Source organism: Oratosquilla oratoria, chromosome 12, assembly GCF_046742065.1.
Source record: "Oratosquilla oratoria isolate Oo_2021 chromosome 12, ASM4674206v1, whole genome shotgun sequence".
NCBI lineage: Eukaryota > Metazoa > Arthropoda > Malacostraca > Stomatopoda > Squillidae > Oratosquilla > Oratosquilla oratoria.
Window position 1 is genome coordinate 15,991,457 of NC_134788.1, and position 15,151 is coordinate 16,006,607.

The 15,151-nt window shown below is 37.9% G+C and overlaps 1 protein-coding gene across 2 annotated transcripts; it reads right to left on the reverse strand.

Moving 5' to 3' along the window:
- Nucleotides 1-1,025: 1,025 nt before the first annotated feature.
- On the reverse strand, nucleotides 1,026-14,814 carry LOC143031014 (uncharacterized). Of its 2 annotated transcripts, none has more exons than XM_076194353.1 (2): nucleotides 14,683-14,814; nucleotides 1,026-2,527 (listed from the first exon to the last, which is right to left on the reverse strand). In XM_076194353.1, the coding sequence occupies exon 2, from the start codon at nucleotides 2,400-2,402 to the stop codon at nucleotides 1,026-1,028; it is 1,377 nt and encodes a 458-aa protein (XP_076050468.1). In that variant the 5' UTR covers nucleotides 2,403-2,527; nucleotides 14,683-14,814. The 2 variants fall into 2 exon arrangements, with proteins under 2 accessions (XP_076050468.1, XP_076050469.1); XM_076194354.1 differs by having other exon boundaries at nucleotides 14,663-14,766.
- Between the last annotated feature and the right edge of the window lie 337 nt (nucleotides 14,815-15,151).

Genomic DNA, 15,151 nt, shown 5'->3' on the forward strand with positions numbered 1-15,151 from the left:
GCATTGCACAGAAGTAACCTTGGAAAGGCATCTCTCCTGCGTGGGTCTTCATATGCTTTGTCAGATCACCCTTTCTTGAAAAAGCAGAATTGCACAGGTCGCACTGGAAAGGCTTCTCTCCTGTGTGGGTCCTCATATGGTTTGTGAAAGAACCCTTTTGTGAAAAAGCGGATTTACACAGGTCATGCTGGAAAGGCTTCTCTCCTGTGTGGGTCCTCATATGCCCTACGAGTTTACTCTTTAGTGAGAAAGGAGAATCAAACAGGTCACATTGGAAAGACTTCTCTCCTGTGTGGGTCCTCATATGACTTGTAAGAGAACCCTTTTGTGAGAAAGCAGAATCACACAGGTCACATTGGAAAGGCTTCTCTCCTGTGTGGGTCCTCATATGCTTTGTAAGATTACTCTTTAGTGAGAAAGCAGAATCACAGAGATCACAATGGAAAGGCTTCTATCCTGTGTGGGTCCTCATATGACTTGTGAGATGACCTTTTACTGAGAAACCATAATCGCACAGGTCACACTGGAAAGGCTTCTCTCCTGTGTGGGTCCTCATATGCTTTGTAAGATTACTCTTTAGTGAGAAAGCAGAATCACACATATCACAATAGAAAGGCTTCTCTCCTGTGTGGGTCCTCATAAGAATTGTGAGATGACCCTTTCTTGAGAAAGCAGAATCACACAGGTCACATTGGAAAGGCCTCTCTCCTGTGTGGGTCCTCATATGCCTTATGAGAGTAATCTTTAGTGAGAAAGCAGAATCACACAGGTCACACTGGAAAGGCTTCTCTCCTGTGTGGGTCCTCATATGCCTTGTGAGAGTAATCTTTAGTGAGAAAGCAGAATCACACAGGTCACACAGGAAAGGCTTCTCCTGTGTGGATCATCATATGCTGCGTGAGACAATGCTTTAGTGAGAAAGCAGAGTTGCACAGGTCACATTGAAAAGGCTTCTCTCCTGTGCGAGTCCTCATATGACTTGTAAGAGAACCCTTTTGTGAGAAAGCAGAATCACACAGGTCACATTAGAAAGACTTCTCTCCTGTGTGAGTCCTCATATGACTTGTAAGAGAACCCTTTTCTGAGAAAGCAGAATCACACAGGTCACATTGGAAAGGCTTCTCTCCTGTGTGAGTCCTCATATGACTTGTCAGAGAACCCTTTTGTGAGAAAGCAGAATCACACAGGTCACACTGGAAAGGCTTCTCTCCTGTGTGGGTCCTCATATGACTTACGAGAGTAATCTTTAGTGAGAAAGCAGAATTGCATAGATCACATTGGAAAGGCTTCTCTCCTGTGTGGGTCCTCATATGACTTGTAAGAGAACCCTTTAATGAGAAAGCAGAATCACACAGGTCACACTGGAAAGGCTTCTCTCCTGTGTGGGTCCTCATATGACTTGTAAGAACACCCTTTTGTGAGAAAGCAGAATCACACAGGTCACACTGGAAAGGCTTCTCTCCTGTGTGGGTCCTCATATGATTTGTAAGAACACCCTTTAGTGAGAAAGCAGAATCACACAGGTCGCATTGGAAAGGCTTCTCTCCTGTATGATTCCTCATATGACTTGTGAGATTACCCTTTTGTGAGAAAGCAGAATCACACAGGTCACACTGGAAAGGCTTCTCTCCTGTGTGGGTCCTCATATGACTTGTAAGAACACTCTTTTGTGAGAAAGCAGAATCACACAGGTCACATTGGAAAGGCTTCTCTCCTGTGTGGGTCCTCACATGACTTGTGAATTTACTCTTTTGTGAGAAAGCAGAATCACACAGGTCACACTGGAAAGGCTTCTCTCCTGTGTGGGTCCTCATATGACTTGTAAGAGAACCCTTTTGTGAGAAAGCAGAATCACACAGGTCACACTGGAAAGGCTTCTCTCCTGTGTGTGTCCTCATATGATTTGTAAGATTACTCTTTTCTGAGAAAGCAGAATCACACAGGTCACACTGGAAAGGCTTCTCTCCTGTGTGGGTCCTCATATGACTTGTGAGATGACCTTTTACTGAGAAAGCAGAATCGCACAGGTCACACTGGAAAGGCTTCTCTCCTGTGTGGGTCCTCATATGACTTTTAAGAACACCCTTTCGTGAGAAAGCAGAATCACACAGGTTACACTGGAAAGGCTTCTCTCCTGTGTGGGTCCTCATATGCTTTGTAAGATGACCCTTTCTTGAGAAAGCAGAATCACACAGGTCACACTGGAAAGGCTTCTCTCCTGTGTGGGTCCTCATATGACTTGTGAGATTACCCTTTTGTGAGAAAGCAGAATCACACAGGTCACACTGGAAAGGCTTCTCTCCTGTGTGGGTCCTCATATGCTTTGTAAGATAATTCTTTCGTGAGAAAGCAGAATCACACAGATTACACTGGAAATACTTCTCACTTGTGTGGGTCATCATGTGATATCTAAAACAAATCAAGATATAGCTGTGCTATAGATGCCACACCAGATCCTCTTCATTACATGACACCTATGGATTCTATGGATAGCTCTTCCAAAGGAATGGTGATAGTTACCCTCCTCCTGGAAAATATGTAAGATTGTCATCTAACTCTTTGAAATTGTGTAATATACTGTTATAGGATTGTGAGTGTTGTGTACACAAACCATTTAATATTCAAGTCCCTTTGTACCTAAACAGACCCCTTGTACTTGCCATAATGTAACATGAAATATAAATACTAACAGATATAGTGCTATTATATATTGCATTCTACCTTTACATTAGAAATATGCTGAAAACCATCCAATAGCTACATACATACTCGCCCCACCACAACTGGAATTACAAAAATTTTGCTCTGGCTTTTTCATCATGTCATGAGATTTGGAAGTAGGAAACAGCCCAGATGGCCAAAGCAGTCATATTTTAACATAATTCCACAACATTCCATGTTTGGGCTCACAAGACCAGTCTAAATATGACAAACCCTAGGAGGGCTTATTCAGTTCATCTCATCTGACCCAATAAGTGATGCAAGTCATCACATCCTTTCAAATAAACTGGTAAGTGATGTACCTGTGTTATTTCTAAATAACATAATAAATGAAATTGTAGAGGAAATTTCCATATTTTTTCTTGTCACATTAAGTAAAATACCTGTTTGTCTAATTAAAAAATATATATTGGATATACCTACTAAAACAATCTCAACAATCATGATGTAATCAGGAAGGAATTGGTATTAAAGGTTCAATCCCAGTAAATGTGGAAATAGCAAGAGGACAATGTATAATATTTTAATTAGTGCTTTCACATATTCAACCTACAGGTCCTTTAAACACAGGCATTACATACACAATCTCAGGCATCTTCCAGGAAGCCTGTGAGTCCCTTACCAGTTGTGACATTTGTGTGATAATATATATATACATATACCAAAGGTTTTTTCCCCTTTACAAGGAAGGTAGCCAAAAAACCAAAGACATAGAATCCCCTCCCACTCATTCCATCCCCACATACTCCACTCCCATCCACCACCCTCCTCCGCTCTTATCTTGGCTCCTCAGTAACCCCTGCATCTCGCCCACTGCCCTTGGTCAGAAGCAGTGTTGCAAGACATAGCACTTCCTCATTAAAATGGTGATCCCCCCTCTTCATCCCCTCATTTAGAAATGGAAAAGATGGCTTAGAAATCCCTTCAGGTTATATAAATTTATTCTTCACACCCACTCCCTCACCCATCCCCCACCCACTCCCTTTCATGTATTACAGCATTATCCACACACAACCATTCTCCATTCACCCAAATCTTCTGTCTTCTCCTGTCCTTCCTCAACAAACATTCCCCTCTTTCCTAATGCCTCTTTTACCCCATCCATCCATCTCATCCTTGATCATCCTCACATGCCAACTCCTACCTCTGCCTTCCACAGGTGTTTTAATAATCTTTCTTCAATCATTCTCTCCTTGTGTCCAAACCATCCCAATACTCTTTCATCAACCCTATCTCCCAAATCCCTTTCCATCCCCGTTCTCCTCCTCACCTCCTCATTTCTCACTCTATCCTGCCTAGTAACCCCTATCATACTTCTCAGGCACCTCATCTCAAACAGGGTTGCGGAGTCGGAGTCGGAGGTTTCAGCTGGAGTCGGAGTCGGATTTTTAAGAGTACTAGGAGTCGGAGTCAGAGTCGGAATTTTTTATCCGACTGACTCCTTAAGTCCAATAAAATCATTTTTTAACATGGTTTCCCTGTTTGGTTTTACCAGTTGCACAATTCAACAGTTTTTGTATGGTTTTACTTTTATTTTTGGAGACAATAGTGAGTGTGTGCAGTGTATATATACACTAAGTGGTCTCTCCAGATGGAAAAAAAAAAACAATCCATCAATAATAAAAAAAAAGAAAAATACACAATACTGACAAGCTATCATTGTCAGTCTGGGTAAAAGTGTTTGTGGTCATGTATTTGTAGTTGTTTCCTGTAAGGAGAGTGAAACTATACAGTATATATATATATAAATATGTATATATATATATATATATATATATGTATATGTATATATATATATATATATATATATGTATATATATATATATATATATAATATTTAGTACTATACTGCAATGCTTCTACTTCAACATAAATAAACATCAATTCGTGCTGCCACCATGTGATGGCATTGTGTGCTACTAGTACTAACTAATGTAAACAAACAACAGATTCTGCCTGAAGCGGTATCTCCCAATGAATTTTCTTTTCCTTCATTTTCGGTAGTTTTATCACATTTTCCTTTAATAGAAATATGCTAGATTATGATAAAGCTACTTCAGAATATGAAAATCATACGTTTATCAAATAAATTTAGTGGTTTGAAATATACGAAATAGAAACAGGCTACTGATCATGGTTACTAGTGAATTCGATAGGCCTACAAGTGAAGCAATGAAAAATAGAAATCAGAGTAAAGAAAATCATGAACCATTTTAATCTAATTTAAAACTGATTATGTTATAAAGACAATTGCAAATTAGGCCTAAGTGTACCAGATATTTATGCTTTAACCCATAACCATAATTCTATCTATATACAAAAGGCTTTTTCCCCCTTATCAGGGAGGTAGCCAAGCCAAAAGGCATAAACCCACTCCCACCCATCATCCCTTCCACACTCACATCTTAGCTCCTTGTGGACAACGGGTCATCCCTGCATCCCGCCCACCACCCTGGGTCAGAAGCAATGCAGGACACAGCACATCCACAGCAAGGCCACTTCACTTAATTGGCGACCCCCCCCCTCTCCGCCCCCTCACATAGAAAATGGAGGACGGGGAGAAGTCCCTTCGGGCTGCGCTAAAGTATCATTCACACTTTCCCACTCCCCAAACCCTCCGCATCCTCCCATCCCTTCCATTTCTTTTCATCACAGTATCATCTATACACAGCCCTTCTCCACTCATCCGTATCTTCTGCCACCTCCCTTCCCTGCTCCACAGACATTCCCCTGTTGCTCAACGCCCCTGTCACCCCATCCATATCATCTCATCCTCGGTCGTCCTCTCAAATTCACTCCCTCCATCTCTGCCTTCCATACCCCTTTCACCAGTCTTCCTTCATCCATTCTTTCCATGTGTCCAAACTATCCTAATAGTCTTTCATCAGCCCTCACAGCCAACTCCTTTTCCACCCCAGCTCTCCTTCTCACTTCCTCGTTTCTTACCCTATCCAGCCTTGTAACCCTCACCATACTTCTCAGACATTTGATCTCAAACACATTTAAACTCTTCCTCTCTGCCCCTCTCAGATTCCATGTCTTTGCCCCACACAGCACTGTCGGCACAATCACCCCTTCATACAATCTCCTCTTTGCATTATTTCCCAAATGTCTCTTTCTCATTACTTTTTTAAATCCCCCAAGGCATTTATTTGCTTCTCTCAATCTACAGCTTACCTCTACCTCTACTCATCCCTTTGCAGCCACATATGACCCTAAGTACCTAAAACTATCCAGTTCCTCCAGCCTCTCCCCTTCAAGACTGTACTTCCAACTCTCCACCATCCTCTCCTCTTGTACACCTCATCACCTTACTTTTACCCACATTCACCTTCAAATTTCTCCTATCACACACCCTCCCAAACTCAGTCACTAACTCTCCCAATGGCTCCTCTGACCCTGCCACAAGTGCAGTGTCATCAGCAAACAACAACTGACTTACCTCACACTTTTCTCCATTTTCCACAACCAACTCTAGTCCCTTGCCCATTACTCTTGCATTTACCTCCTGTACCACCCCATCCATATACACATTGAACAGCCATGGTGACATGACATATCCCTGACGTAGTCCCACCTTTACCTCAAACCATTCACTCTCTCCATTTCTGATTCTAACACAGGCTCTACTACTCTCATAAAAACTCTTGACTGCTCTTAACAGCTTTCCCCCAATACCTGTCTACCCTATCATAAGCCTTTTCCAAATCCATAAAGGCCCAAAAGACATCCTTACCCTTTCCTAAAGCTTTCTCACAAATCTGTCTTATCACAAAAATCTGATCCACACAGCCCCTACCTCTCCTAAACCCACATTGCTCCTCAGCTCCTCACCAATTACTTCCTCTGTTCCTCTCCTAATTCTCTCAATTATAACCCTCCCATACGCCTTCCCAACTACACTCAACAAACTGATCCCTCTGAAACTACTACATTCACACTTGTTCCCTTTTCCTTTGAAAAGTGGAACTATACATGCACTCCTCCAGTCCTCTGGTACTCTACCCTCCCTTAGACACACATTAAACAGCCTCACTAACCAGTCTACTATTACTTTACCTCCCTTCTTCAGACACTCTGTATGACACCCATCTAACCCAGGTTCCTTACCTGCTCTCATCAATTTAATCGCTACTTCCACCTCATCTTTTCTTAATTTTCCCTCATTTTCCTCACCCATCACTGTCATTTTCTTTGCCCCTCCCACTGCTATCACCATTCCCTCCCTATCCTCCTCTACATTCAACAGTTCCCTAAAATATTCTGCCCATCTTCCCCTTATCGCTTCCTCTTCCATTATCATCTTTTCATCTTTGCCTTTTACCTTTTCTTCCCTACTTGAATCAACTTCCCTTCCTCTTTTAATCTTTTAATAATAGTAAAAAGAATATATTTAGATCAAATCTTGTACATTGTGTAATGTGACCTTGGTAAAGACAAATATTGATATACTGGTATACGGAATAGTCTGTAAAACCCTACTATTGATAGTAGTCTATTGAGTGACTACCGGACCTCAAATATTACCTACAAGATATACAGTTTGCATGATTTGGCTGTTGTTGTTTTTTTTGTAGGAATTGGTAAACAATAAGCATTGAATGCAAGAACAATTTAGATTACTTTGCCAAAGTTTTCTACTTTTCCCAGTGATGTAGCCTAGGCCAATTGTAAGGTCCTACCTGTAGTATGATAAATGCTGATTATGAGAGAGGATAAACTAGCCTCTCAGTTTGTTGGCCTAGGTAATCTCCAAAGGCTAACCTAGCGAATCATCGGCATACATACATACATGCATATACCAAGGCTTTTTCCCCCTTTCATTGGTAGTGTGTATTATTTTTAAAACTTTGATGAAGAGAGTGTATATACAGTATATGTACGGTATGTATGTATGTATGTGTATGTGTATATATATATATATATATATATATATATACAGTATATACAGGTAAAACCTATTTCTTTTGGTACATGTTGATTATCGGGTTCTTTAAAGAAACAGAAAAATAAATAAAGAAAATAAAAATAAAACTAATTATATATTAAAAAAAATTATTCCATTACTTTTATTTTGTTTTTATCTTTTATTAGTTTTGTTGTATCTTTATTTACTTTATTTCATTTCTTTTATAAAAAAAAAAAAAAAAAAAAAGATAATCCCAAAATAACCTTATAATCCACATTTACCTTTCTTTTTACCATAAATTGTAGGGTCGAATTTGTTTTTCCTAGACTATAGGCTGCCTCTATTCATAGGGTAGTCTAGGACTCTAACCTATATTTCTCATAGGCTAGTCTAACCAACCATTTTCATCACATTAAGATATCAGTTTACCCTACTTATATAAAGTACAAACTACTATTTTTTTTTTTTGCAAATTTCAATTGAGTAGTCTATAAGTTCTATAATTATGAATAAATCCTATTTTTTTAATGTTTACAAATAAGAAATTTGTATAGATTTTAGCTTTAACCTCATTATCAACATACTGGTAGATTCAAGGAACATATAAAATATTTTACTATAAGAAATTCTTATAGATTGAATTTTCAACCTAGTTATTAACGTAATAATACGGCTGTATTCAAGGTACAGTACATATATTTTGTTATATTCTTGAAAGCTTTGTCTGAATGTTTACCATTACAGTAATTGGCAAGCCAACAATAGCTGTAAAATACTGTCTGTAGATGTGCACTGTGAAATAATTTGTTGCTATTGTGCAAATAGAAAGCAGTAGGTCTCATTATTCCAAGTTTAAAAAATCTAAAAAATTTGATGTTTTGTGTTAAGAAAATTTAATAACCATCCAGTATAGAATAGTTTTATAGCTAGTTACCGGATATGTACCATTTATAGAAGTTTCCAGAATGTAGTTTGTACAAATGTTTCATTCATTCTATACTATGGGAGTTATAGCCAGTGGAATGTATTTCTATTTTTAATAAATACTCAATAGATATAATCATTAATTCAAATTCCTGAATAATTTGTCAATTGTCAAGTGACAGAGATGATTTTTATCTTTAAATAATTTAAACTAGCTACTTTACCTTTGTTGACAGTCTAATTAATTCAAATTATGTTAACATCTAGAACTCCATCATGTACACACGTACATGGCAGTGTAGACAATAGTATATATCCACTACGTATGCACTATGCACGTACGTCTTCATGTATGTTAAAGTCAATGGAAGTGTTTTTGTGTGGTTTACTTATTTGTGGGAGCTATGTCATGCTGGGATAATGCCCTGAGATAAACTTTGACCAGTCTCAGAGGCCAGATAGGAATGACATTAGAGCATATGTCACAGCATTTGGTGATGACTGAAAAGGGGAGGAACAACAGCAGCTATGAACAGTGTGCATAGGGGAAGGTTGTCTCTCTCTTTCCTGAACTGATTCCTGGTTTTTATGATAACATGGTGAAATTAATTCTGCAGTAAATACTAGGTAGGGCACCCTCCATTAACCTTTCCTCATCATGATTTGTCACATATTTTCCTAATATTGTGATAGAAGGTTTATGAGATTGGACAAATGAAATAACAGAGGATTTTGTTTTTTGGGGGGAGGGGAGGGGCACAAAGGAAAAAGAAAATATATAGCTTGAAGTGGCAACTCTGCCATGACAGATTTGAAAGTGCTCATAAGCAGGTAGATGATCATGAGCATAGATAATACCATTATATACTTAATATGTATATGTTTATACGAATATACGTGCTTGTGTGCATATATATATATAGCTGGTTGAGTGTATATGTGAGTATATTTATCATACAAGTGAATGTTTCACATAAAAAATAATATATATGAAAAATATTTATAAAATACTTGCTGAATAGGTGTGGGAGGCTGGTATATGGATCTGAAGAATAGATTTCCACATAGGGGTCAAGGAGTTAAGGAGTCGAGAGTCGGAGTCGGAGTCATCAAAGGAATCGTAGTCGGAGTCGGAGTCGGACTAATGATAATGCTAATAATGATAATGATAATGATAATGATGAAAATATTAAGTGGTGAAGGATCAAAGTATAAATAATGGAGGATACATGATTTGATAGCATGTGAAATAAAATATGGTAGCACGGTGTAAGAAGAATTGTCAAAAGGAAGAAAGTTGGAAAGGGTAGGCAAAAGTGGTGAGAAAAAGGTATCTACTTAGAGTCGGGGGTCTATGAAGCCATTCTTGGAGAGCTAATGTCAAGGTAGATTTTGTCCATTTCAAGTCACCAGTTCTCTTGTTTGTGTTTTTGTAGTTGGCAATGTAAAGGGATTCAATTATTTTCTGTTGATTCTTGTGTAGACCTTTGGCTAGAATAGTGAATCCCTCCCAGTTTGGTAGGTGTCCCTCTGTGTCTATGGGACACCTACCAAACTGGAAGGGATCCACCATTCTAGCCAAAGGTCTACACAAGACACAATGGAAAATAATTGAAATCTGAAAAAGAATAGCTTCCCACACAGAGTGGTAGATATCTCGGACAAAATGAATGAGGAAACAGTGAATGCTAAAACAATACAAGAATTTAAGATCAAACTGGATGCTGAATGATACATAGGTGGGTCACTACGAGCATAGCTCTCTTCCCATAAAATACTAGGTAAATACACACACACACACATTATATATACATATATATATATATTATATATATATATATATATATATATATATATATATATATATATATATATATATGATACACAGGAAACCCACAATTGGAGAGAATAAACTTCGAATAAAGAATAATCCTATATTTCGGCTATCAACTGTAGCCCTCTTCAGGAAAGTAAGAGGGCTACAGTTGATAGCCGAAATATAGGATTCTTCTTTATTCAAAGTTTATTCTCTCTGACTGTGGGTTTCCTGTGTATCATTTACAAATGTGCTACTACATTTCTGTTTAGAAATATATATATATATATTATATATATATTAACACACACACACACCAAGGGCTTTTTTCTCCCTTATAAAGGAAGTAGCTAAGTCAAAAGGTTCACACCCACTCCCAGCCATTTCACTCCAATCTGCCACTCTTTCCTCCCTCTCATCTTAGCTCATTATGGATGATAGGCCATCCTTGTATCCCTCCCACTGTTCTGGGTCAAAAGCAATGCAGCAAGACATAGTACATCCATGGCAAAGCTGGTTCTCTTAATTGGTGATGCCCTCTCCATCCCCTTAATGTGAAAAAAGAGAAGACCTTAAACTGGGCTTCTACTGTCATACAATACAAAAGGAGACTTGATCAATTTTGGGTCAACCAGGAGACAAAATTTAATTTTGAGGAAAGTCTTATACTGGTGGACACACCTGGTCAAAGTCAATTGGAGGAGGACACAGAGGACACAAATCAGAGGCCTTACCTACTCAAGCTGAAAGTGATCTGGACATATAGGACATATAGGTGGGCAGAAGTTTGTTTTCATACTTGTTTATAGACCCCCTAATGCTGATATTGCAACCTTTCTCATTGATTTCAGATTATATCTTGAGACTGTGGATACAGTTAGCAGAAATGTTTTTATAATGGGAGACTTCAACTTATGGGTTGATGATATAGCAGATCATAATGCTGTTGAATTCATTGAGATGATGAATGGTTTAGACTTTGTTAACAAGGTAACAGAGGTTACATCTAGCACTGGACATATGCTGGACCTAGTTTTTGGTGATGAAAGACATGCTCTCTTAAGAGATGTCTGTGTTGATGAAGTCTGCAGTATTTCTCCTATTCATAAAGTGGTTAGATTTGTTTTGTACTCTGAAAATGTTGGTAAATTAAAAAAGAGGATAAGTTTTCGGTTAAAAGTAAATTTTGATCCAAATTTGTTTATTGAAAAAATAAAAAGCAGATTAGATTTAGTGAAGACGGAAAATTGTCATCATAGCTTACAAAGGAAAGAAAATTGTGTAAGATGTATACTGTCACAATATACAAGTATTTCAAAGGAGGAATATGAGGCTTTTTGTCCAGTAGTTGAAAAAGATATTATTGTCAAAGATAGTGCTCCATGGTTTAATGGTGAGATATTGGCAGCAAAGAAGGATAAAACTAAAAAAGAGAGGGTGTGGAGGAGATTACGCACTGATAATGCCAGAAAGGATTATAAGAACGCCAGAAATAAAGAAAATAGACTCATATTTCAGAGAAAAAAACAGTACTATTCTACAAAGGTTATGGACGCCAGGTCAGATATGAATAAATTATATCTTATTCTAAATAATTTGACTGGAAATAAAAAGAAGTCAAAGCTCCCTGAGGGTTATTCGGATGAAGTACTGGCTAATAAATTTTTGGATTTCTTTGATGATAAAATAATGCACATAGTGGACAGTTTTTCTGAAGATGAAACTGTTTTTGGCCATCGATTTGCTCGAGCATCGGAGAAGAGATTACTTAACTTCCACGAGATAGACTTGTCTAAAGTGAAAGATATTATACACAGAGTGAAAAAGACACATTGTGGAACTGATCCATTTCCAATGTCAGAAGTAATGCACAGTCAGAATATTTAAAGATATTCTACATGTTTTCCTGCAGATTGTTAATCTAAGTTTAGTAAATAACATTTTCCCAGAGAGTGAGAAATTAGCTATTGTTAAGCCTATTGTCAAAGGTGACCTTGATCCTCAGAGTCTGGGCTCATATAGACCTGTATCGAACTTGACTTTTGTTTCAAAGGTTATTGAGAATGTAATCTTGGATCAGTTATGGACTCATCTAAATGAGATAAATGCAATACCGGATGATCAGTCCGCATATCGACGGTTGTACTCCACCGAAACTATGCTATATACTGTGGTGAATGATTTAATAGTAAAGATGGACGAGGGAAAGTGCAGTGTCCTAATTATGCTTGATTTGAATGCTGCATTCGATACAGTAGTGCATGGCATTCTTTTGGATGATTTGCAGAGTTGCCGTATAGAGGGAAATGCACTGGCTTAGAAAGCTATCTGATGAACAGAACGTATTGTGTACAGATTGGAAAATCCTATTCTAAGAAAAGATCTCTGCAGAGAGGAGTTCCTCAAGGAAGCGTACTTGGTCCTGTTCTTTTCTGTATATACACCATAGGATTATCTGAATTGCTATTGCGGCATGGTGTGAATTTCAAATTGTTTGCGGATGATACCCAATTCTACATGTCTATGTCTGATGTTAATGATGCTGAAGAGAAACTGGAAACTGTCTTGTCTGACGTCAAATCATGGATGGATGGAAAACAACTTAAATTGAATCCGAATAAAACTGAGGTGTTGATTGTGGGAAAGAAAATGAGTCTCAGAAGATTAGGTACTAGGAGTCTGCGGATATTGGATAGTACGTTGGATGGAAGAAGTGCTGTTAAGGATTTGGGTGTTCTATTGGATGAAAATCTCTCTTTTGAAGCTCAAATCAATAAAGTGGTGAAAGTTGCTAGATATCATTTGAGGAATATTGGTTTTGTGAGAAAATATTTGGATGAGGATACTGTAAAGATGCTTCTTTATAATTATGTTATAAGTAGACTAGATTATTGCAACTCTCTTTACTTTGGCTTACCAAAATATCGGCTTCAGAAATTACAGTATGTTATGAACAGAGCTGTGAGATTACTCAGAGGTCTTGCACCTCGTGAGAGAGTAACTCCAGTACTCATGGAATTACACTGGCTACCAATAAAGGCGTGGATAGTTTTCAAGATATGTCTTCTGACTTTTCGAGCCTTGAAATATGGAAAACCAGAATATCTAAGGAGTCTTCTCAACGATTTTCAAGTGGATACTACTATGGGGCTTCGGCATAGTGATAAACAATATAGGTTGAATGAGCCAAGAAGTAATTTGGTAATGGGTTTTCGAGCGTTTGAAAGATGTGCGCCAAGACTTTTTAATGAGCTACCACTAAATGTCAAAATGAGTAGAAACTGTGCCATTTTCAAGAAAAATTTGAAGACACATTTGTTCACCGAGTGTTATGACATGGATGATTTGTGTATTAGAAGTGACTATAGTGTTTGATAACATCAATGGAGGCCCTGCAGAGCACCGATGCTGGTGGAGTGGGGCCTAGAACTCCCAAATAACAAGTAACAAGTAACATGACCTACATCCATTATATATGCAAGACTGCATAAGGGGAGGTATAACTGCTCATATTACAATGCAATAACTTCTGATTGATATGGTGTGGATATGTGGAATGAATATCAAGCAAAAATAAATTTACTCACAAGAATATCATTAGTACACACTGAATTTTGAGTGAACTTTAGGAATTTTCTATTTTCCTACCAAGGAAGACTGAATGGAGACCCATCCCCTAATAAGAATAAAAGAACAACATAAGCAAATAAGATACACACATTAATAAGCATAAGGATGCTTGCCAGTCCTAGCTTTTTTTTTAATCACTACTAATGTTTATATCAATTTGAGCTCACAATACTCACAAAGATAAGAGCTAGCCAGTGATAAAGTTTGCAGCTTTGAGACTAGCAAATATCTTTAAGATATACCAAAATATTTGCCAGTCTCAATTTTCTAAAAATTGCTACCAATATTACTATTACTTTGTAATACTTATATATGGGTTTTAAAATAATGATAAGAGATAGAGTTAAGAATTGCAGCAGAGACCTAACCTGACCTGACCTAACCTAACCTAACCCCTAGGCCTTGTTAAATATAAAGGTGTCCACTCATCTCAATTTTCTTAAACAGCTATTGACACCACTTATAGTTTGCAGTACTTCTATCTGGGGTTAAAAACACTCAGAATGATATGAGCTAACCGACTATATGGGTAATTGCAGGTGCCAGACTGGCAAACATTTTGATAATTACCTGCACATTTACCCCTTGTTCAGAATGCCAATTACACTACCAAACGGTAAGTGAAGGCCAAAAGTAAACACACGATCACTAAGCTACTTTACCACTATATGATTTCACTTACGAATTCAACAAAGGCACACTTGTTTAGCTTGTACAAAACACAGCCACGAAAGCAAACTCTTCGAATAGATGAAAGAGTGCAACTGAAGGCTTCGCCAGTGTAACAGTGTTGCCCTTCGTCCGTAGCTCCAATTTCCGTCTTCTCTCATCATCTACTGTGAAAGAAAACGTACTAGAGTCAAATTACATGGGTGATTAATGTATCTGAGAAATGTCGATTTGCCTAGTGATATGATTGAACATAAGAACATAAGAATAAAGGAAACTGCAAGAGACCATAAGGCCTACACTAGTCAGCTCCGTATACATCACCACCTGTCATCCCCATCCATAAAGTTGTCTAATCGTTTTTTAAAACAACTAATAGTTTCAGCGCTTACTACATGGTTACTAAGTTTATTCCATTCATCGAACGCCCTATTAGTAAACAATTTCTTGCCTATTTCCTTCTTAAATCTAAATTTGTCCAG